General features: G+C 42.5%; 1 protein-coding gene across 1 annotated transcript in view; it reads right to left on the bottom strand.

Annotated features, from left to right (window-relative positions):
* Positions 1-25,546, bottom strand: part of PEX14 (peroxisomal biogenesis factor 14) — a 69,066-nt gene that overhangs the window by 8,010 nt on the left and 35,510 nt on the right. Inside the window, exon 4 of the mRNA XM_064730595.1 lies at positions 5,958-6,080. Coding sequence (XP_064586665.1) covers positions 5,958-6,080 — 123 coding nt within the window. The remainder of the gene's footprint in view (positions 1-5,957; positions 6,081-25,546) is intronic.

Raw genomic sequence — 25,546 nt, 5'->3', positions numbered from 1 at the left:
ACTCTGGCCTTGCTGTGCCATGGGGAGAAAAATCACAGCAGCAATTAAAGAGGGTCCATCAAGCTGTTTTGCCCTACTCTTTCCTTCTAGAAGGCACTCTGACCTCAGGTAACTGTCCCTGGGGCTGGTAATAGCTCAGGTTAACTCCTTACCTGAATACTCCTTACCTGGATATTGTTCTCCAGTATCATAATTTTTGAAAATTGGGACAGAACCAGAGACCCAAAAGAGTGTAGGAGAAAGGAAGGGAATGTTTCAAGAAAGAAGAGAAATCTATCAGGGCAATAAATGGGTTTAGGAAAACTGTGTCAGCAATTATGGACCACTTCAATGAGCAAGGATCCAGTGTCTTTCGAGCTTAAATTACAAATAGGGACCAAAGCACACATAAAGAGCAGAGAGAAAATATGCAATTAAGTATCTACAGAGAGGTACAGAAGTAGATAAAAGCTTGAGATATTTAACACACAATAGTGCACAGAAGCTTAGAGGCTCCACAGAGGAAAGCAAAGACATGGTGTGCCCTGCTCCTTCAGCAGGATCAGAAGGTACCTGCAGCTTTCCAGCAGCCTGATCCTGTCACCTCCCTCGCAGTTCCCTGAACAAACCCTGTACTGCCCCCAGTTTTCTTTAATAATAAAGAGGATGCAGAATGATCTGCCTGAAGTGCAATGGCAGGATGTGGGCAGAACTGACGAGATGGGAGACTGGTGTGGTCTCCAAATCTATGTGTGACTACAGCGTCTCATAAATGCATTTTGTTCTTCAAAGTCTCAATTTAGGAGGCTTAACTGGCTGAAATGGGTGCCTCTGGTCTCCTTTCTGCTTTGCTCACCTATTGCCATTTTGCTTGTTGCTGAATTCTTCTACAGGCATTTCATTCCAAAGGTTACCCCTAATCCCAGCACTCAGGGTCCAGAGTACCTGGGTCTGACTCCCAAACACTGGCTCTCAGAGCTTCTTGCTACATTTGAGCTGAAATTATCCTCTGGCTAGAAATCTGAACAAATTAAGGCATCTCTGTCAGAACTGGTGAATAGTGTCACCAGGAGTATTTTGGGTTGCTGCAGTTGCAGTTTTGGAGCTTAGGCACATGATCAAATTATCATAACTTTTTAACTTAATGAGTTAACACACGTCAGCTAAGCTGCAGTAACTGGCTGTGTACATGTCAGGATTTAAAATGATCTCTTGCTAATCTTGCTGTGAACCCCAGCCATCTCTCCCACTTTCCCCCTGTGCTGTGCCCCCACTGTCACTCTGGCATCTGAAGTCTCTTGGTTGTCCAGTTCTCTCCCCTGAACTTCTGACCAAAAATACCCTTTTATGACAACACAACCTGTTCCAGGCTGAGCTGCAGTTGTCCAGGGTTGATTATCTCAGGGTCTGTGATCCTGCCCATGGCTGTCCTTGATGGGCTGTCCCAAAGTCCCTCCCAGCTCCGCTGACCTCCGAGCAGGAAGGACACACACCTGTAGGAATCCATCTGCTTTGCCCTTTCACCTCGCTCATCTCTCCCTCCATTCCTGTAATGCTCGAGCTAAGAACATTTTATTGCCCCCTGGTTTTCATTATTAATGAAAAGGGACCAGAATGATCTTTCCTAAAGTTCAGAGAGTCTATAAAGACAAGAAGCTGAAATGCCATTTTACTCATTTTAGAGATGTGTGAAATCTGTCTTGTGACAAAAAAAAAAAAAATAAAAGTGCAGGGGGTGGAGAGAAGAAGTGAGCAAGTGAGGGATGCAGCAAAGGCTCTGCACTGACCACAGCAACTTCACAATGTTACAGAGAATGTCACAGCTCTGCCTAAATTCCACGCTCAACCTTTATTTTTCTCTGCAATTCTCTAATCTAAAGCATGAAGAGAGACTTAGGAGTTTCTTCATTTTAAGCTCCATGCTCACACTGACTGTTTGCATATCCTCAATTTCTCCACTTGTAAAACAAATAAAATTCAGAACAAGTGAAAAAGCACTGACAGCCCAGTTACTTTAGGCACTGCAGAAGTAACAAACCATTCTACTGAGAGACCTTCAAAAGTCAAATGGAAGGGACACAGATGTTTTCTCCAGATATAAATCTGTGGTTTTGCTAAGTATATTTAATTTCCCCAGCAGTCACTGTAAATTGCATTTCCAGAATAAACACTATTTTTAAGATCCCCATTCACCTAAGAATTAACTTTCCTAACAGCAACTAATTAGGCCATGTGCATCCAACTTAAAGTCAGCTTCACTAGTATCCAGATTTAAAACTGTAGAAACTGATGCTGGAAGAAGTGATTCTCCAAAAGAAAACAGTGAATCAAGGGAAAAGTGTTGGGGAAATAAAAAGAAGAATTTGGATTCCAGTTTAACTGTACAAGGAAACAGTCTGTATTGCACAGACTGCCACATAATGAAGACACAAGGATGGGAAAAGAAGATCCAAATGTCAAGAAAAAAGTCACTGGAGCTGATTTTTAAGCAGGTGTAAAATCTGCACAAACCCCCATAAATGGAGCCCATAAATACCATGGGGAACAACACAGACAATACCTGGATGATAAACAAGCAGCTTTGCACACCTTGCTCAGAAACTCCCCTGAGTTTGCTTGTAATTATATGGGTTAGAAAGGTAAAAAAAACCAAAAACACAAACAACAAATTAATCATTCATATATTTAAAGTCAGATTTTTGTCCTCACTGCTGGATTAGTGTATTTCATAACACCAATAGCAGACAGCCCTGTTTTTTTACTGGGGGTTCATTTTAGAGCATGTTTAAACTAGTCAGATTGAGTGATGCTTCCAGCAACTAATCGCATGTCAAATAAAAGATATTTTATGTAATAAATTACTGCTACAAGTAATTCAAATGTCATTTATCAGTTTTATTATCAGTCAGGCAAAGTCTTGTTTCTCTATATTAATCAAATTCGAGCTTTCTTTAAGCTTTTTTTTTAAAGCAGTTTTGACACCTCTTGGCAAAAGTACAAACTGGAGAGAAGGAATTACTCCTCCAGAACAAGAGGAGAAGTGATAGAGATGGTATTGACCTAAAATACTAGAAATTTAATTATTGTCTCTTCCCCAAAGAAGTTTTTATACTTTCTCTTCAACCAGAAGGGGTTCAGCATACAAAACCTATGCTACTCTGATGGCTTACAAGTGCGTTTTTTTCTTGTTAACTCTTCAAGAATTAGGAAGTGTGTATACAAATTACAGATACTTCCAATAAAACATTAGAACATTAAGTTCAATTGTACAAAAGGAAGTATTTAAGTGGTATGAATTTAAGAAATTCAAACTGTGGTAGCAACAGCAGGAGATCAAGGAAGCAAACTCAAAAGGGGTACCCAGGATTTATTGCAGTGACTCACAGGAGTGGGCATCTCACACCTGCATTACTGGCAACATCACCAGCTTGGCTCTTGCTTCATCCCTGCTGAACAAATGCCTGAGAAGGTTCTGAACCATCCTGAACTCCTGTACTTGTAACCCACAGTTCCAATGTAATTTTTAAACATGAAGCAGCAACACCTCGTGGGAAGAGGGTGCAGAGAGAAATCAGATTTCTTAAAACACAAGCCTCTGTTTCCAGCACAAAACCCTCCTCATTTTGTGTTTTGGGTAGAGGTGTCAGAACTACTCAAAATAAAACCTTAAAAAGAAGCAAAGATATCAAACACAAAGTGGTTCAGGTCTTGAAGACCTAAACTCTAGCAGATCAGATGTTGCTTCACAAGAAACTCAGTGTCTTTTTTGGGGAAGGCAAATACAGCTTGCAGTCTTTGTCAATATAAGCTCTTCAACATGAGCTCTTCCCATCACCAAGTCAATGCAGAGACTGAGCAGCCTCTCTGTCTCCCTGGCCATTCAGATATTCTTTCAAACTTCTACTCTAGCAGCATTCCAGCTCAGTGTCAAACACTCTGTGAGATGATAAGCATAACAGATAGACAGAAAAAGCAGCATCTATCTTCCTCTGTACATGGCAGCCCCTGACAAGACTGTGGAAGATAAACTGCCTTAGTAAAATATCACAGAAAAAACTGTCCTGAAACAGATTTGAACAATTCAGGAGTATTCATGACAGGATTAGCATCCAACTGATAAAATAACACACCTTGAAGGAGCACTGAGCCACTGCACAGCCTCACCCATCAGGCCTAGGAAAATACACATATTCCTTTTGCTGTGCTGATACCATGGAAAGCACTTAATAGGAAGACAACAAAGATGGATCCATCATTAACACCCACCAAGACTACACCAGTCAAGAACTAGAATAGGGCACAGATGAGAGCTAATCAAAACAAGTATTCTGGTGCAACAAATACCATGTATGTCCAGCTTTATATACATTTTATGGATCCATTTGGAGGTTAAGCTTAAATTGAAGGTCTACTACCAATGGCTAGAGTGGGAAGGAACAATACCTAATGAATTAATTGTCACCCCTTCCCCAATTCTGGGGGCTGCTGAAAGGGACTGCCTCCCAGGGAAAAGCTTTGGGTTCAAATTATTTAAAAAGCACCAACCAGATCACAAAGCTACAGCACAAGTTTACAATCAGAATCTCTGTGAGGGCTTTTATTTGGTGGTATTTTTAGTCACCTTTGATTTCCAAGCATTACAGAATCATACTTCCAAAATTCTCTTTCAAGCTGTTACTGGGAACATTCTGATGTTGAAATTTTAGTTAGGATTCTTACCTAGCAAGAAGAAAATGGGAGCTGCTGCTTTGAGGAAACCCAAAATAGCAAAAGGAAAACAACCAAAGAGTGATAAAGCTGCCAGGGTTAACAGTGATGACGGTGTTTCCCAGGCTGAACTGCACTGCCTGCTCCTTCCCTGCTCCACTCATACCAGGGGAACACTGAAATAAGGGAAAATTAACTCTTCCAGTACTAGGTTGTAGTAAGAGTTATCTGACAGCACCAAGAGGGATCTGGCCCTGCTTCTACAGCCAGACAGCAGATTTTGCTTTCCTGGCATTTTCTGTGCACTACAGCAGACAGGAATTAGCCCAGGAGGCAGAATTCAGCCCTAGAGTTCACGAGCACAAACAATACAACAGCCAGAAATATTCCAGTTCTGAGCCCACTATTATCACAGAAGTTTTTCATCTCAAACTGTGCCAAATCAGAGCGGCTAAAATCTCCAAAAGTAAGTCTTGTATTGTCTCCAGCAATAGCAAACCTGTGCCATAAACTAATACACAGCTCTAAGTGGAGTGTTACATCAGTCAGTATCTGCCACAGAGCTGTTTAAGAGCAGCAACAAAATCCTATTCTTTATACTTGGCAGGTAAGTGAAGTGATTTTCAAACTACCAGACACACATGTGAGCTGAACAGCTTCTTTTGATGGATTTTTAATGGTGTGTACTTTGGTTTTTATTGTTTGGAGCTTAGATACTTTTTTGCGAGGTTTGTTTTAAAATGCAAATATATATGTAAATTTTGAGTCTACACAGATTATGTTGGGATGCTACAATTTCTCTGAGAGTGTATTTTGTACACAAAAATCATACAGTCATATCCACATAGTCTACACAGAATTTCTGCTGTCACCTCAGATTATTTAAGATCAGGGAGAAAAGTTTTCCAAGTTTGAGAAGGGGAGCCTGAGTCCCGTGTTGACAAAGTGCTTTTCTGATGTCCTTACAGTGTGTCAGAATCTAATTTGCATTGACTTTCCACCTTCAGGTCAAGAGGTGTCACAGGCTGGTATGGATGACATTTGTTTGTAGACAGTGATCATTTGTATCTCATTTTCCTTGTGTAACATGATCTTGTCACAGGCCCCAGCAACCACCGAGCGCATTCAAACAACGTTTGGTGTCTGATTCTGACAAAAAGTATGGCATCGGTGGAACTGAAACCCGGGATGCAGCACACGAATCTGTGAACTGCTGCAGGAATCACAGCAGAAAGGAAGTGGGAGCAGGTATTTCCCAAAGTGGCACTCACTGTACACCACGGGCTGAGGAGGCTGAGCGGGCACCGGGGGCGTGGGAGGACCTGGGGACGGAGGCTCATCCGCGCTCGTGCCCGACCGCTGGAAAGCCAGGTCGATCTCTTCATCTGTCAGGCCTGGGGGAGCAGAGGAAATGAAATCAGTTTAGCACCTTTACCCACTTTATGCACACATAATTAAATTCTCAAGCCAGGCAGAACCCTTTCAAGCTGCAAAGAATTTTGGCACTGACTTGAGCAGTAATGCCTCCCCAATTTTGGATTCACTGGAATGTCTCCCTCTCTCTTTCTCTGTTGCAATTTAACCTTAAGCGACAGAATATTAGCCTCAACGCTGCTTCCAAATGTGGCTCATTCAATTTCCTTAATTTATCCTTGAGTTTATTGCTGCTTTTGAAGTAGCTTTCTATTGCAATTCTCCATTCTTCCCCCGAAAAAAAGATACCATCAACTGCAAATGTGGCTCATTTTAATCTGTAATGGTGTAAAAAAAAAAACAGGGGAAAAAACTAACAATAATGCATGAAAACAGACAGGGAAACAAAAAACTAATTATTGGGTTAGACGACTAATTAGTCTAGATCGTTTCCGAAGACGGGAATAATTTGCTTTATTTTATGACAAATGCAGAAATAAAAAGAAAAAAAAATCAGGACTGACTGTGATTAGTATGAATGGGACACAGAATGTAAGGAGGAAATAAAACTATAACAAAACAGATCAAAACAAGGCCAAGCCCAACTTTCAGCTGAGCATTGCCCCGGCCCATTGGTGCATGATTGGATTGCCCCAGGGCAGCCTGGCTTTCATTTCACACGGAGCTGGAGTAACACTGCACACATGGTACGTGTTGTTGCAGTGACTCCTGCCATCAGGAAATGCCACGATGACCATCTGTAATTGGCCACAACATATGGAAACTATTTGGCCAACAAGGGGGAAAAGAAAAGCAGCTCAGGGATTCACAACGACCAGCATCTCTGAAGAAGGAAGCACAGCTGGATTATTTTTTCCAACAAGAGAAAACATCCTCTAGAAGAAGAATTTAGTACTCAGATGGCAGTCATGAAGTGGGAGCTGGACAGCTGTGTAGCATTTGCTCTCCTGCACAGAAGCACATAAAAACCCAGTGTCCCTGCCATGAGGAACATGTGAGGGGATTCGGGACCTTTCACCATCCACCCAGGGCATGCAAAAACACTCAGAAAGAGGGAAGTGAGAATGTGGATTTAAGGAAAGAGATTTATAAGATAAGAGGCAGACCACTTGATTCTCACATGATTCTTGAAGGGACTGAGCACAATGAGGAAAATGGAATGAACAGGACAGCACTGGGAAAAAAAGTAAGGGAATACTTTCTCTCAATCACCCCTGCTTGAGATCCATAAAGCACTGCTGGCAGATGAAATTCCTGAACTTCATACTTTAAAAAAACTAGCTTTTTAATATTACAGAGAGATGAACATCACAGCTACATCCCTTCTTAAATATCAGAGGAGAAGACTGGGATTACCTGGAAAACCTCTTTCATCTGGACAAGATGCTTTTAAGGCATTGTGATCTTGGCCTCAAGATCAAGGGAGTGCTGGAGCTGATTCCTTAAGAATATATATGGAGTAAGTCTGCACAGTGGACTCTCAGTAATGACAAGCCATCTCTGCACTCAGAAATGCACCTGCCTCCATGCTGATCATTTCTCACACACAGGAACAAAAATGGACAAGATATTCTAAGGCTCTCCTCAGGCAATTATAGCTAACTTAACCACATTTCCCTTTGGAATGATTTTTTTTTCAAATTCACCACCTATACATGCACACAGTATGAATTTTCCATGCCCAAATTATTCAACTTGGATGTATTAATTACATACAAAAGTGTGAATTTCAAAGCCAGATCTAAGTGTCATCTGTTCCAATATCTCATCTTGCTTTATTTTATCACAGTCCTATCACTGCACTACAGGAAAAAGTATCCATGTTCATTCATTGTTCTAATCTAGCAGGAAATTGGCAACCCAAAAATAATAGCACTGCCCTTGGATGCAAAAGCAGTGTCACAAAAACTGGGGCTTTGTGTCTACTACAGCTCCCAAACAGGTATCTCAAGAAAATCACCTCAGCTAACAGTGGAATTGCTCTAAATCCACTTTCCAACACTTTGGAAAACAAACATTTCTGTTGTTCTGCAGCTGCAGTAAGATCAAGTCCATGCAGAATGCAAAAGGTTAAAAGGAACAATAAAGGAAACTGCCAATTGTAAGTGAATTATATTTGGCTTTGAAAGCTGAGCCACGGCTATATTATAAAAGGCATCTCTTTGCGTTGTTTACCATCACCCTGACTAATGCAGACCTTTTTTTTGTTTTAAATAATCTCATGCAAATTAGACACACACTTCCTTCCAGTTGATTGCTATCTGCAAGGAATAATCTAACCGCAGAGGGTACTGAGCAAGGACTGAGCTGAGGAGAAGGATGCACGGAAACTGTCTTGGAGCCCCACAGAATGCAAACCTGCTCCCTGCCCCCAGCCCCGCTCCTCCACAGCACCACAGCCGCTGCGAGGAATCAGTCATAATTTTCACAAAGTTTTTAAAATTCCTTTTCAGGCTTGAGGGTGTTGGTTTGAATAATCCAGCACCCATGATGGTTGTGACTCTCTTTTTTGATTGTCACTGCTGCCACTCAGTTTGCAGGCATCACTCAGCCTCTGTAAATTGTAGTCAAACACAGAAACAGAGCGAGTCAGAGAATGAAATGGGTTGTCACAAGCATCTCTTGGTGCCTGCACCTCAGGTGCTGTATTAAAGAGTTCTTTTGTACAAGAACTTTTAAGATTTCACTGTCTGTTTATGTCCTTTTATAATATCTCTTACTATTTAAGGACCTTATGCACATCAAAATATTGTTCCTCTTATGACCACTCTGAAGCAGAGGAGTACTTACAGGACTGTTACCCCTATTTCACAGATGAGGAAGAGGTGACACACACAGACATGAGAAGTGCTCCAAGGTCAGAACTGAACCTCTGGCAGACAGAAAATAAAACTCAGGAGATGTTTTACCTATTTTCTGTCAAAGCACAGTAGCAATAATTGCAATGTAAAATCCTTCAGATGAGCCACTGCTTTTTCCTCTTCTGACACAGGCTCTGGCATATTAGTGACAACCCTTTTCCCATCCTATGCACTGAAAATATTTTTTTCTTCATTATATTCCTCCTTACATTGCTCAGTCCAGTAATTGATACAAGATTTTCACAACCTGAAGGCTACATCAGTTTTGGGGAGACATTTCTGTTTAGGTGAAATTAAGAATTCTGCCATAATAAAGAAAGGTGGTAGGGAAAAATCAGTTTCTTTGTGGGTTTCCAAAGCCAGCTTTATTACCAGTCTAGGAGACCACCCTGAAGCAGGGACAAAAGGCAGGAGAGGCTGTGGGGCAGGGGGGGCAGCTGCTGTCCTTTTCCCACACACTTGCTATTAAGGCAAAAACAAAGTAGGACAGGACAAGTTGTTTATCTACAACAAACTCCGTGACCACCTGAAGTTAGTGCCTGGCACCACATGACTAAAAGGAAGATCTGCACCCTGAAATGACATTACACTTCTGTTCCTGGAAGCCACTGAGTCAACTCTGCTCAGAAAGAACATGGCCACATTTTAAAAGAATCATCATAAAATCCTTCTGGGATCTGATCCAGACTAATGATTCCACCTGTTCAGTCAGTTACATGCAGTGCTGGGTGACTGTTATCAAATCTGTCTCCTACGTCCTACTCTGTGCTTAGCTGAATGTTCACAAAGGTCAAAAAGGCAAAGTCTCCTGATCTATTTTCTTTCACACATGGTCATTCACGAGGCTGAGCCCAACCCAATATTTGAATAAAATATAAGGTTTCAGAAATATCACTATGATTTTTTCCCCTTAATTGACACTGAGACATTGCATTTGAATGTAAACATCCTCCTACTGCACTTCCAGCTCAAACTTTAGTAAAGGAACCCACACATCAAAGGAACATGGACTGGTCTCAACTGTCAGGCTGAGAAATGCAGAAATAAAAGTAATTCGAAAAGTTGCTGAAAGGGCTTTGAATTCTTACAGCTCTATTCATCTACAAGACTGTTAATTATGCAAGTGCAATCTTTCAGAAACACGATACACTTTAACCCATCAGGGTGACTAAGCAGCAATCAGAACTGATAAGGGTGCTCTAACCTCAGCTGCACAGCACTAAAATAAGGAAGGAAAATCAGACTAACAGAACAATGCTAGGAATTACACAGCACATCAGCCAGGACTGAAAAGGTTAAAATAAAAAGTATTTTGGCATAACAAGTATAAATAAATAAATAAATAAATACAGCAGCAGTTTCTCTTCCTAGCTAAGCTTTTTGGAGTCTATAATAAAATGAAGTGTAATGGAGGAGAGGAGGGCAATGTCAGAGGGTGAGGGTTTGGGAGAGAGGTTGTTAAGTATCTCCCTCTCCTCAGCTGTGTTTACTCCATTTACAGGATCCCGGGTGATTGATAGACAGACAAAAGAAAAGCAAGCAGATAGTAACCCCCCTCTGGGAGCACCAGCAAAGGGGACAACTCCTGACATCACACACAGCCCCAAACTCTCCTTAGCCACTTGTAATTAAAAAGACAGAGCAAGATATGCAAACCAGAGAAAAAGTAAAAGAGGATTTTTTTTTATTATTTATTATTAACATTTTGTTGGAACAGTAGAGTGCAATAAGGACTCTCAGAGCCGTTAAAAGTCGTCGGGTGACCTGCAGACCCCTATTTCCCAGAGCCTTGTATAAAATTGAATTTTTTAAACATAAATTACACGTAATGACGACACTGTAAAAACTAACAGTAATGGAAAGCTGTGCTGTATTTCATTAGCCTGTATTATTCCGTGCCACCTGATCCAGCCGGGCCTTGTTTATGAGTTAGTGTGTTAGCAGATGCCGATGGAAGCATTTGCTTCGACCTTGCTCTTCTCATTGGGGCATGAAATTACGACGGCAGCACCTTGATATTACAGCCATAAATACAGTAAACTGCAAATTTAAGCCAACGGCTCCTATTGTCTCTGAACATAAAGCTGATCGGTATTTATTTAAAAGGAGAACGAAAAAAAATATTATATATCACCTTGTTTATGGGTCCAGTGTCCCCCCTTCCCCTAATCTGCCTTATTCACTTGGTTAAATACTAAACAAACAAACTAAATCCTCTCTATTTTCTACTGATTAAATATTCTTATGAAATGAGTATTGTCTTCAGAAAACTGGATCAAAGTATTTTCACTCTGAATAAAGAAGGGCAAGTGACTTGCTTAGCATGTCTTGGAATGGAAGAAACAGAACAAGTACTACAACTTTTCTTCTCAGTTTTACATATATGAGAAGTTCAAAATGGAAAATGAAGAAGGTGCTTCTGGTCACTCATTCACATTTGTGTGTAACATGTATACATAAGAAATATGTTTTCTTCCAGTTTTCTATTTAAAAATATCTCCCATGTTAATACCATTTCAGAACAAGGCAGGGGGGAGGGAAAGAAATTGCAGTGAGGTTAATTGGAGGGGAAAAAAACATGGGATTCCTTCTCAGAGGCAGCAAACAGCAGGGAGAACGCCTCGCTCTCCTATGGGCATTTTGGGTAAATACCCAGTAAAATTTATCAGAGGGGAGAAAATCAAACACAAAGGCAAAAGGACATTGTAATATCACAAAGCATACCACAGCATAAATCACAGCATTATAAGTCAGTCCAAAATGCATTTCACTGGTAGTTTCAAGGCAGGGAAAATACAGTTTCACTTGCAGCAAGAGAGGTCAGGTCTTCCTCTTCTAATGTAAAGTAAGCTCCTTGCCTATATGAAGTATGTTATCTCTGTTCCATAGAAAGAGAGAGGAAAGAAAGAAAGAAAGAAGGAGATACCTTTAGTAAAAACTCCCAATACTGAGCTGTACATTTGAGGGGTCAAGGCACTAAGAGCAGAATTCAAGGAACAACGTGCAGGATGAAAATTGGACTCATACTCAGGATTCTGCAATGCCAAAGTCCCAGCAGATGGAGTGCTACCACAGCCTCAGCAGGATTTGGACACTCTCTCTTGAATTAATCTACAACAAATCTTCAGGCAGCAGACAGCATAATTCAACAGGTATAATTTTTGCTCCACAAACAGTTCAAAATAGAGAAAAAAAAGGAGATAGCAACATGACTCTAAATCAAGCAAGACAGGTCCAGAAGTCCTCACCAACCTGAACTACAGAACCAGAAGTTTTGGTACAAAGCCCATTTACATTCCTACACAAACAAGTATATGCAAAACCACAGAATAAATTCAAACTTGGGTACCTTCTTCTGAAGACATGCCTATTACAGAATCATTCTCAGAACACCATGGTCAGCAAAAAAGTCAGAAGAAACAAGCCTTTCTGTAACATCAATAAAAACCTCTCCTAAAAATGGAAGGAGATTTTATTTTCTCATTATCTGTGATGGTGCTATTTTTATTTTTAGGTCTCTTGTCTCCAGCTTTTCCTTTCTATTATCACATGAGCTTTACCTCTGAGTGGACACTGGTAGATGATGTCCCCTTGCCTGCTGCATGGCCAGAGCTGGGGACACAACACGTGTGACTAACCTGGAAGCCAGAGCTGCCTCACAGAAACACAGGACAAACATTCAGCCAGTTCAGTATGTGAGAACACCACATAACAACTAAAACCTCTGCATATTTGATATTATTTCAAATTAGTATCTACTTGGGGTTTGAAAGCTTTGAAGACTATGCCAGGATACCAACTCTAAGGTAGCTTATCAAGAACAGTACATAACCAGGGCTCTGACATCTGTTTAAAAGGAGTCCTTAGAGATCAAAAAATCCAGCTAATGGAAGAGACACTACTCCAGTAACCATAGTGCTGTCATGACTCGTTACCACAACTGACAACTCCCTAGAAATAAGACCAGGCATTCAGAGAAAACAAGTACTAGGTACACTAAACAGGTACGTTTCCAAGCACATCCAACCTGTGACCTGTAAATTCCTGCTGCTATTCCTGCAGAGAAACAATGAGATCCTCATTATTTGTATCATAATTCTCCTCAGAGATCCCAAAGGCATTCACTGGGCAGGTGTGGTGCCAGGAACTGTGCAGACCATAGAAGGCAGGCAGACCCAAAGCGTCCAACAGGCAGTGTGAAGGAAAGACAGGCTGCAAAGAAAAACTCTGCACTCAAAAATGAAGTCACTTGCCCAGAGTACACATCAGGCCTATGCAATTTCCTATTAAATTGGGAACTACAACATGAAACATTCTGTAAGGGTGAAAGATTATTAATTTCTTCTACATGTTCATTTCCAAAAGCAGCCCAGTTAGATACATGGCCCTTAAAAAACCCATGCACTACCATAGCTTATAAAGCTTACCACATATTTTAATAGCAGCAGTGACAGAAAACATTTGTGCTTCAGATCCATTTATTTTGTGTGAACAAAATATATTTTGTTAAGCAGCTTGTTGAGCAATAATAACAAAATGATTAGCCTTTGGCTACTCTTTGATCTCTGATATTATCTTTAGGAGCTTCTAAATAGAAAGCCAGAGGTGGTCTTAAATTCAAGTAAGGTGAAACACCAGCAATACAGGAGGTTTGGTTTTGATCTACCTTTGGAACACCAATTTTAAATTGTATTTCCAACAACTTGAACCAGCATGTCACAAGAATTCCAATGCTGATCCAGAAGGAGCTGGCCAGGGGGGATTTGCAGTCAACCAGACATTTGTAACTCCAAGTTCTTTGTTACAGCAGGGAAGAGTCCCCAGGCCCTGCTGTGGTAGGGGGGTGAACACAGACTCCATCAGGAATGGGGAACTCTGGATCAGTCACTGCTGATCTGGGATTACTGGACTGGGCTGCCTTGCAATTCTAGAACCTGTCACTCTTTCTGCCAAAATCAGCATTCAAAAGAAAGGAATCAGGTAAGAGAACAACAATTTCAAGCCATTCTATGAAATTTTTTACCAGTTTTTTCAGAATATCTGAAGGATGCCTTTGTTTTATATAATAAGAATGGGGAAATCTGTCCTGATGCACCATTTCTGTTTCCTTGCATTGCTATGGAATTACTGATTGCCCCAACCCACTAACAAGAGCACCTGGCTATTTTCTACCTTAGACAAAACCAGTCCCAGAGCAGCCTCTGCAGACAAAGATGAACTGCAGTGTGAAGAGCACCTTCCCTCAATGTTATTTATTTCTTCTTTTACTTTAGACTTTAGAAAGGAACAAAACAAACACATTTGCACAGACTCATCACAGGAAAAATCATAAGAAGTGTCTATAAATGAAGGTGGAGTGCTTGAAGAACACACAGTGTGAAGGGCACGCCGGACACTCCCTCTGCCAGGAAGCTGCCATGGGGGGCATGGAGAACTCGTAGCTACAGCTGCACATTTTGAGAACATGAAAAATACATGGAACTGTGCATGGAAAAAGAAATGGAAATGTATAGAAACCAGCACTGGGTGTGGAGCCATGAGCACATGGCCTTTTTCGACAGGCATTTTCTCACACCCTACAGAGCATCTTGGCTCCTCTAACTCAGTTTCTATAAAGTGGAATTAGTGTTAGACACCTGTGAGTCAGGTAACATCACACTAAGAAGATAAGTTGAATTAAGAAAATTACATCTAAATGCTACGTATTTGATTATTATGGTACAAATGTTTTAGGTAAATTTGGTTTGCACTTCCCCCAGAAAGACAGAGATGCTGCTACACTATTATAAAAAGACAACGTCAGCAAGAATTCATTACAGATTATAAATCACCCTCGTTCCTCATTATTCTGTTTTTGAGAAATTTTTTACATGCCATTAAAATATTTGCTGAATGTTACTAGAAGGTAGCCACCTGTAAAATTAAAGGCTGATGCTGCCAGTAACAGTGTTGAAATACCTTCTGTTTAAAAGACAAACCTACTTTGTAATTTTTAACACAAGTATATAAATATTTCTCCACCCACCCTACACAATTTTGTTGGTTACATCACATCCATTTAGACAACAACCATCTATGTCATCACACGGGATGTTAATCTTGGGTGGGGAAGAAAGAAACAATAGTAAATTAACATTTAAGAAACCAAGATTAGACATTTAAGCAGGGTCCTTCACGATGAAAGAACAACAAAGACAAAAAACATTAGGGGACAAGTCAACAAAACAGAAGAAGTTTCAAAAGATCATTTTTCATCTTTTGGTTTGTTTATTGCTTTTTTTTCTCCCCTTGTGGCTTCCATAGGGCCTCTTCAGGGCTCCAGAGAAAATTAAAGAGCTTGGATTAAACGCCCAAAGGACGACTAATGCTAACAATACTAAAAATAACGAGGTTAAGTGGTGTAAAAACTATGGTGACCACACACGGAGAACTGGAGTGGTAAGGTAGAAAAGGAGTTTCATCATTGCTCCCTCGGGACATGCACAGAACACAGTAACTGCTTCTAGTTCTCTGGGGTTCCGATTACCATGCCAAACACACCTCCAGAGTTTCCTTATTAGTATAATAAAAAGCCTCTACACATTTGTGTTCTATTCCCAGCCTTGCTATTGACCTTGTGTAGGCCATTTAACCTCCATCTGCCTCAGTTTCTATGTCTGTGAAAGAGAAATAATATTGCACTGTATCTTTTCTAAAACATTTCAGACTGGCACAATCATCATGTGCAAAGACCGACAGGTTTGAGAATCTATACATGTCTTATATGCACTTGAGTGCATAAAACAAATAATTTATTCAAATAACATATTTATACTTTTTTTTGGTAGATCGTCTGTGGAAATCGTTTCAGATTTCTAAATCTCATCAAGGACTCAAATTCATGCATTGCTTTGACTGGGTGCTAAAATACAGGCCATGTCTCTGGTCTCCTTTTAGCCCAGTGCTCCCCTCAAAATCCAGTCACTGCAGTTGAATATTCAATAAGGAAATACAGAAATATCTGTAATTTTAACACTGTCTGTTGCCTTCTAATGCATCACAAAAATTCCAGCCCAGGAATTAAAATGGGAGTGGCTATACAAAATTCACACAGAAACTGGAATGAACATTAAGAGACACTCAGGGCCATGTTCCTGCAATATAACACAAGTCAGATCAGTAGGGGAGGCAGCTGAAGCAGTTCAAAGTATGAGAATAGCTCTTGGAGTTCCTGGGCTAGGAAATATTCCTAAACAAAGGAAATAAAATAGTACAAATAAAAAGGCAGTTAATAAAAATGGGAAGATACCCCCTTGTGAGCACTGTGTAAGACTGTGTCTCCTCTCTGGGATGCCAAAGTGCACCAACATCAGTGTCCAGGTGTGCCCAAGGGGTTTTCAGGGTCCAGGCCAATGATGCAGGGCCAAGGCTGCCCTCAGCAGATCCCTCTCTCTCCACGTGGCTCTGCACTCCAGTCTCAGAGCTCAGGAGCCATGCCAGGCACAGGGACAGCACTGTTTGATGTGCTGCTGAAGGGGCAGATCCCTGAGCAGCAGCTTCGTCCTTGGTCCCCAGGGATGCCACAGCCCCCAGACTCCTGAGTGCCAACAGCCACACACAACAACTCAGCCCTTAGAGCAACCACGGGGAAAAAGCTCACAAAACTGGCTCTGATTCTTTTCTTCCTCTATTTCCTTCCTGATTTTCTTTCCCTGCTGCTGCTGTCTGTCTCAGGTGGCTTGGCATGGAAAAAGCTCTCCTTTTATGATGAAATATGTGGGACCAGGTGAGGCCCTGGGTGCAGAGAAGCCAACAAATGGGCAAGAGCAGCTTGTGTTCCTCCTGACAGTGCCTGGGGTGCTGAATGCATCCCCAGCTAGCCAGCCCTGACAGTGCCTGGGTGCTGAATGCATCCCCAGCCAGCCAGCCCTGACAGTGCACAGGGTGCTGAATGCATCCCCAGCTAGCCAGCCCTGACAGTGCCTGGGTGCTGAATGCATCCCCAGCTAGCCAGCCCTGACAGTGCCTGGGTGCTGAATGCATCCCCAGCTAGCCAGCCCTGACAGTGCCTGGGTGCTGAATGCATCCCCAGCTAGCCAGCCCTGACAGTGCATGGGTGCTGAATGCATCCCCAGCTAGCCAGCCCTGACAGTGCCTGGGTGCTGAATGCATCCCCAGCTAGCCAGCCCTGACAGTGCACCTGAATGCATCCCCAGCTAGCCAGCCCTGACAGTGCCTGGGTGCTGAATGCATCCCCAGCTAGCCAGCCCTGACAGTGCACCTGAATGCATCCCCAGCTAGCCAGCCCTGACAGTGCATGGGTGCTGAATGCATCCCCAGCTAGCCAGCCCTGACAGTGCATGGGTGCTGAATGCATCCTCAGCTAGCCAGCCCTGACAGTGCCTGGGGTGCTGAATGCATCCCCAGCTAGCCAGCCCTGACAGTGCACCTGAATGCATCCCCAGCTAGCCAGCCCTGACAGTGCATGGGTGCTGAATGCACCCTCAGCTAGCCAGCCTGACAGTGCACAGGGTGCTGAATGCATCCCCAGCTAGCCAGCCCTCACAGTGCCTGGGGGCTGAATGCATCCTCAGCTAGCCAGCCCTGACAGTGCATGGGTGCTGAATGCATCCCCAGCTAGCCAGCCCTGACAGTGCCTGGGTGCTGAATGCATCCCCAGCTAGCCAGCCCTGACAGTGCACCTGAATGCATCCCCAGCTAGCCAGCCCTGACAGTGCCTGGGTGCTGAATGCATCCCCAGCTAGCCAGCCCTGACAGTGCACCTGAATGCATCCTCAGCTAGCCAGCCCTGACAGTGCATGGGTGCTGAATGCATCCCCAGCTAGCCAGCCCTGACAGTGCATGGGGTGCTGAATGCAACCCCAGCCAGCCAGCCCTGACAGTGCACAGGGTGCTGAATGCATCCCCAGCTAGCCAGCCCTGACAGTGCACCTGAATGCATCCCCAGCTAGCCAGCCCTGACAGTGCATGGGTGCTGAATGCATCCTCAGCTAGCCAGCCCTGACAGTGCACAGGGTGCTGAATGCATCCCCAGCTAGCCAGCCCTGACAGTGCCTGGGTGCCGAATGCATCCTCAGCTAGCCAGCCCTGACAGTGCATGGGTGCTGAATGCATCCCCAGCCAGCCAGCCCTGACAGTGCACGGGGTGCTGAATGCATCCCCAGCTAGCCAGCCCTGACAGTGCCTGGGTGCTGAATGCATCCCCAGCTAGCCAGCCCTGACAGTGCAGGGGGTGCTGAATGCATCCTCAGCTAGCCAGCCCTGACAGTGCCTGGGGTGCTGAATGCATCCCCAGCAGCCAGCCCTGACAGTGCCTGGGTGCTGAATGCATCCCCAGCTAGCCAGCCCTGACAGTGCATGGTGCTGAATGCATCCCCAGCTAGCCAGCCCTGACAGTGCCCTGAATGCATCCCAGTAGCCAGCCCTGACAGTGCACCTGAATGCACCCTCAGCTAGCCAGCCCTGACAGTGCACCTGAATGCATCCCCAGCTAGCCAGCCCTGACAGTGCATGGGTGCTGAATGCATCCTCAGCTAGCCAGCCCTGACAGTGCCTGGGTGCTGAATGCATCCCCAGCTAGCCAGCCCTGACAGTGCATGGGGTGCTGAATGCATCCCCAGCTTCACGAGACACACACACACCAGCACTCGCTCTACCCGACACTAAACTCACACCTCGCAAACAAATTATTTAACTGCTCTATCCCCCAAGGAAGACAGAGATCATTTCAAATGCAGCTCCCTGCTCGTCTCTCACATACACGCAACGGCCTGATAGGTTAAATGCTGCCATTTAATTACAGTAATGGAACCTGCTATTTTTTGGTTCCCTTGAATCCTCTCTCGCTCTCTTTTTTAAACACATACAGAGTCATCTTTTAAACATGTATTTTATATCCTGAGTTTAACAGCTGCATTCTCCTGGTTACTTGAAGAGCAGGAGTAATGATATTCTGATATTCTTTCCAGTACCTCTGAGCAACAGCCTTTTAAACACTACATAAAAAACACAAGCTGGGGGATGCTGCAAGAAGGGATGCAGGCTAACACTGCAAAGGCCAATCTGCCCCTTCATTTACTTAGATGGTTTGTGTTGATTTTATTGAATAAAACCAGCTTAACCTCTTCCACCAACCCTCCAAGCAGCTGGGGTTGGAATGGTGGATAAACATCAAAATGCTTTAAGTAATTTTACTGAAAATTCTATACAGTACATCACACTGACAATATAGCACAGTATGGTTGTATTTATAGATCTATGGCTGGCAGTCAGAATAATCTCAGATTTAACTGTTAATATATCTGCCTCAGTGTCCCCACCTGAAATTCCTCAGTTTCCCACTAAAATGTGGAGTCTGCAAACTCTTTCAAGAATATAAAGGTCTAATGAAGATGAAAAAATGCAATTTGAAATGTTTTAAATTAATCTTATAATCTTGCCATTTCATAAAGGGTGTCACAAGGCTAGTCAGCTAATGTTTGTAGAGTACTTTGAAGATGCAAAGTGGCACAGAAATATGGGAATAGGTGTGTTAAATTCTTGAGCATGCTGCGTAACACCTTTTTCCCAAGTGAATTCAGGAAGGAGGCAGTAGGTGCCAAAGCCCAGAGAGTTTATGGTTAGTTATTATTGAGGAAGGGCATGTAACACAGTACTATGAGTAACACAACAACTGTTAGAGGATTTTACATTTCATATTGCATAGCAATTAGAAAAAATCCAGAAGCAAAGCGTAGGTACTTCCAAGTCAAAATAAATTCTTACCTATGCTAAGGCCACAACACTCCTAGAAAAATACCCATATTATACCTGTCCTCAGCTTGATTTGTCCTCTAAATGTGAAATGCTTATTTATTTGTTCCGTGGTAGTTGGCTCACAATCAGCCAGCCAGCCATGCAGGGATATTGCCCATCTTCATTCTCTGGTATGGATATCCACTGGTGTCTCTAAAGGATGGAATCTTAAAAGGTGAGGCAAGGCAGAGACAAAGACAAATTTAATTTTATCACCGTAAAAAGGGACATTTCCACATGGGCAGCAAGGACATGAATATCATGTGTATGCAGGGGTGGGGGGATTATAAACGCATTTTTGGCGAAATTCAATAAAGCTGATTCCACTGCATAAGGTCAGCAATTTACTTTTAAAAAATGATATGATTGCAACTTTTAATATAACCCATGTATTTGCTGCAAGATGCTCTAGAAGATTGTGTAATGTAACCACCTGACCTCTCTGCAGGAGCAGAGATCACCCCATTTACCCTTTATTGTCTTGCTAAAAGCAATGCACATTTGCACGGTATGACAAAGTCAACAGCTTTTACTTCAGAGCGCCTCAGGTTTCATGAGAATGAATTCTCTGCTCTGCTCCAGGAGAAGTGGAGTCACTGGGACGAGGCTCCAGGAGAAAGAATAGCAAGGAACGAACCAAAAACTAACATCTTAGTTAAGAAAAGAATGATTGCACTCCAGACTAAAATTAAGAGTTTGCAGCAGAAAAGCAAACTGTAGGATTTCATGTTCAAGGGGACCCAAGACATAATTTTAAACAGAACAAACATGCTGGCTAAGAGATCCTAGAGAATTATCTCATAGAGGAACTTACTTTACCTTTCCTAGCAGGAAAGTATCATTAGGTCTGAAATGGATTTCAGCAGAACACCACAGCTTTTCCGAACTACACTCCTTGTTTTAGCCTCAAGAGGGAAGGCTGTCTCCTTAGACTCAGAATACCAGGTCCATTCTCAGAGCAGGTCAGAAGCTGAATTCATTTACTTGTTCTGGGAAGACCGTGGGGAAACCCTGAGCTGGATGACCATGAAAAACAAATTCCTTCTGTCACAGAAATATTTTTTATCAAACATACATAGATTTCTTCAACCATCTCAAGGTGAATCTTACTTCAAAGGTCAAAGCTGCAGGGCTGGATTAGGATTGCACGCAATCTGCCTGAGCCTTGACATTCTGACATTCTGAAGTTTGCAGCTTTCCCCTCCCATACACAGCTGATGGAAGTAAACTCCTAATCTCTCTGAAAGTGTGGCTTTTACTGCAGGACCTTCAAAAATCACACACAGCAGCACCAAGAGCTCTGAAACAAGCATATCAGAGCAGTTTATGAACATAGCTAACATAAATCTTACTGAGTCAATAAGGCAAAAGTGGTAATTAACCCCATTTTACAGATGGGCAAGCTGCAAACAAGAAATTTACCCAAAGCCAAGGAAGCAGTCATGTCTCAGATCTCCCATGCCTGCTTTTAGATTGCAACTACAGAAGTGACTTTCTCTTGGACTTGGCATTTACTTTCACTCAAAAGCATTATAAATAAATATTTAAATTTACAAGTCAGACTTAGGGGCTGGGTCTTTTTTGCCCATCACTAAGGCTAATGATTTCAGGCCTTGGAATATAATTGACTGTTTTAGCATTATCTTCTAGGTAGACTTCAATTCACTCTGCTGTAATCATATTGTTTTTTCAGTACTACCAGGAATGGAAACATTACTTTGTCAGTAAACAAGGCAGATATGACTCAAAATACACTCAATGAGCAACAGGAGTTAATTTTGCAAAGCCATTTTTAACGGCTCTTTTACATTAAATAGTCACTGTCAGATAGCCAAGTGGAGAGACATCATTAAACCCATGACATTCCAATTATTTCTTAAAATTAAGCTTACAAACAGCATTTTGCAGCATGCACAACTTCCTAAGCATCAAACCGGTCTGTTCCAATTTATCAATAATTTTCAAGCCAAGAAAGGACTGGCTTCCTTTCTACACTGCATCACACCAGCAGTTATGTCTAACCTGATGTCAGGTGGTTTTCTGCCCTCTCATAAATGACTAGTGACTGGGACAAGAGTCAGAGATGAGCAATAAACTGATTTCTCCATGTTTATAGGGACTAAACAGACTAGTTTCTCCAAACTTCCTTTCAAATCTTGAGGAATGATAACTAAGGGTTTCTTCAACTATATTCTTCCCAAAACCCTCCAAAGAAGCACCATATCTGATTCCCAGGATGCCCTCAGGTTGAGCAGTTTACCACATTTTGTTAGCACTACTGTACATTCCTTGTCACCCAAGAAGCCAAGAAAATCCGTGCAGTTCATGACAAGTTCAGACATCACAAACAGTGGTAAAATTGATGGGGAAAGGAGTCAGCATGATGAATAGGCTGGTACTGCACAGCAGGTGACAGATCCGCATGCAGAAGAGTGGCAGGACAGGAAGACATCTCCTTCTCAGCAGATGGATAGTGATTCTCAATCATTTTCAGGAAGAAAAAAGAAGGCAACTAATACAAAACACAGGAAGGTGGAACTAATTTCTGGATGCAAGCACATCTATTCCTCTGCATTATGATACTCCAGGAGTGGAATGTGTATGTTGAACATTATCAGCGCTGGGCAAACACAGCAGAGTGCCACAAATGGATGTGATTACCCCTAATGCTGATTTAGATAGGAACTGGTGTGAGTTTGTTAGCAATGACAGCTTTCATTCTCTCACTCTTCATCCTTAAGTTCCCTAATAAGCTCTTTGGGAGACAATCACATTTGCCCATTTATGCTGGGTTGTGTAGAGCCAAAGCTTGGATGGGAGGCACCTAAAGAACAAACTGGTTGCATGACAGGTGTAGGACATGTTTTTCTTTATCCTAGCAAAATATTACAAGGCACATTAGCTGTCTTGCACAGTCATAAACAGAGGCCCAACCATCTTTAGTAATTAAATATCCCATGGTGCTTTTCAAGAATCTTGGTAAATTTTTTACTCAGTAATTACATTCTCTATCCCTAAAGCTCCCTCTGCAAGATCACTTAGATAAAGTATTCTTCATTTCCTCTCCTAAAAATCACAAAGTGATGTTGAACAGCTGCTGTTGCCTACCTCAGAGGTGGATGCTTTTTTAGTGGGAAGCACAGTGAGATCTAGATCAAACCATGATTCTGATAATGATAGATAACCCTATAAACACCATCCAACATGCTCCATGCAACTAGCTGCAAAGTTTCCAAGTTAATGGGTGCAATGTGCTCCAAAATCCTGAAATGAAAAGCATCATGAAAATGCAGAATGTGCTGGCTTCCATGCCACCTCTACAGTCATTTCTGTAAGTCTACACAAGATGTTAGAGTTACATTCTGCTACTTAACACCTGCTGCAAACTTCTTAAATAATCAGAATGCTTCTACCTATGCTAGTGAACTTTCTCTTGCTGTGTGCTGATTTGTACTAGAAACTTAAAACACCAAGCATGCTCTTGCAATAAATTTTTGCTATCAGTATCTGAACTCCAGGCCCTGCTTGTAGCTGTGCAAGTTCAGGTGATGAGGTCTGTGCAGGCATTGGTGTGAGCAGCTAGAGAACAAGGTACCTGAGATGCAAGGACAACACAGGACAAGCCTCACTCACACAGTCAGTTGTGCATTGTCTGGTTGGGATAGTGCACCATTTTTACAGTAGCTAGTATGGGGCTATGTTCTGGATTTTTGCTGAAACAGTGAACAGATTATACCTGTGTGCCCTGATCAGCTGGGGTCAGCTGAGCCATCCTCTCGTGCACTTCCAGCCTCCTCACTGTTGGGGTGGGAAGGGGAAAAGGCCTTGGCTCTGTGTGTAAGCACTGCTCAGATATAGCTGAAACACCTCTGTGCTATCTATAGCTAACACACCTCTGTGCTTCCTATAGCTAACACACCTCTGTGCTACCTATAGCTGAAACCTCTGTACTACCTATAGCTAACACACCTCTGTGCTACCCATAGCTAACACACCTCTGTGCTACCCATAGCTAACACACCTCTGTGCTACCTATAGCTGAAACCTCTGTACTACCTATAGCTAACACACCTCTGTGCTACCCATAGCTAACACACCTCTGTGCTACCCATAGCTAACACACATCTGTACTACCTATAGCTGAAACCTCTGTACTACCTATAGCTGAAACCTCTGTACTTCCTATATCTAACACACCTCTGTACTACCTACAGCTAACACACCTCTGTACTTCCTATAGCTAACACACCTCTGTACTTCATATAGCTAACACACCTCTGTGCTACCTATAGCTGAAACACCTCTGTACTACCTATAGCTAACACACCTCTGTACTACCTATAGCTAACACACCTCTGTGCTACCTATAGCTAACACACTCTGTACTACCTATAGCTAACACCTCTGTGCTTCTTTTAGCTGAAACCTCTGACTACCCATAGTAACACCTCTGTACTCCTATAGCTACACACCTCTGTGCTTCCTATAGCACACACCTCGTACTTCCTATAGGAAACCTGTAAACCCATAGCTAACACACCCGTGCTACCTATAGCTGAAACACCTCTGTACTTCCTACAGCTGAAACCTCTTACTGCCTATAGCTAACACACCTCTGTCTACCTATAGCTAACACACCTCTGTGCTACCTATAGCTAACACACATCTGTACTACCTATAGCTGAAACCTCTGTACTACCCATAGCTAACACAGCTCTGTACTTCCTATAGCTAACACACCTCTGTACTACCCATAGCTAACACACCTCTGTGCTACCTATATCTAACACACCTCTGTACTACCCATAGCTAACACACCTCTGTGCTACCTATATCTAACACACCTCTGTACTACCCATAGCTAACACACCTCTGTGCTACCTATATCTAACACACCTCTGTACTACCTATAGCTAACATACCTCTGTACTTCCTATAGCTAACACACCTCTGTAGTTCATATAGCTAACACACCTCTGTACTTCCTATAGCTAACACACCTCTGTGCTTCCTATAGCTAACACACCTCTGTGCTTCCTATAGCTAACACACTCTGTACTTCCTATAGCTAACACACCTCTGTACTACCTATAGCTAACACACCTCTGTGCTACCTATAGCTGAAACACCTCTGTACTTCCTATAGCTAACACACCTCTGTACTACCAACACTGTACTACCAACACTGTCCTCAGCACAGATCCACCACAGCACCACCCACACTGTGGAGAAGCCAACACCAGCACAAGAGTGAAATAAAGCCCTTACTCCTCTTCTGCACCATTCTCAATCCATGTCCTGACAGGATGCTTCAAGAGAATGACAAGTCACCTAGCATTCCTTGAACAGTCAACACTTATGGTCTAATCTCACATTTGTGTATCAAACATGGTACTTTCTAGAAAAGAGTAAGGTTTGGAGAGCCAGAGCAGTTTGGCCTAAATAGGTATTTTGACACCATAGGTTACTAACTTATTTTTCCAGCTGAGTTGGCACTGGACTCCATTGGCTTGCATTGTATTTTATTCTCAAGAAAAGCCTTTACAAAAACTGTTTGAGCTTCACTGAGACATGTTAAAGAATTAATTACAAAGTAAAGCTGAAGGAGAAAATTAATTTTGGAAACACAAGAGGTTACTTTTCTTTCTTTCCTCCCTTTTCTGGAAGTGGGGGAGGAAAGGCAGTTATTTTCATCTTCATGCTGGGGGCAGGAGCTGGGAGCTGTCCAGTCGATAACCTGGCCATCAGAACAAGGTTTGTAATTAAAAGGT

Source organism: Zonotrichia leucophrys, chromosome 21, assembly GCF_028769735.1.
Source record: "Zonotrichia leucophrys gambelii isolate GWCS_2022_RI chromosome 21, RI_Zleu_2.0, whole genome shotgun sequence".
In the NCBI taxonomy this organism is placed as follows: Eukaryota; Metazoa; Chordata; class Aves; order Passeriformes; family Passerellidae; genus Zonotrichia; species Zonotrichia leucophrys.
This window is presented reverse-complemented; position numbering and strand designations above follow the sequence as displayed.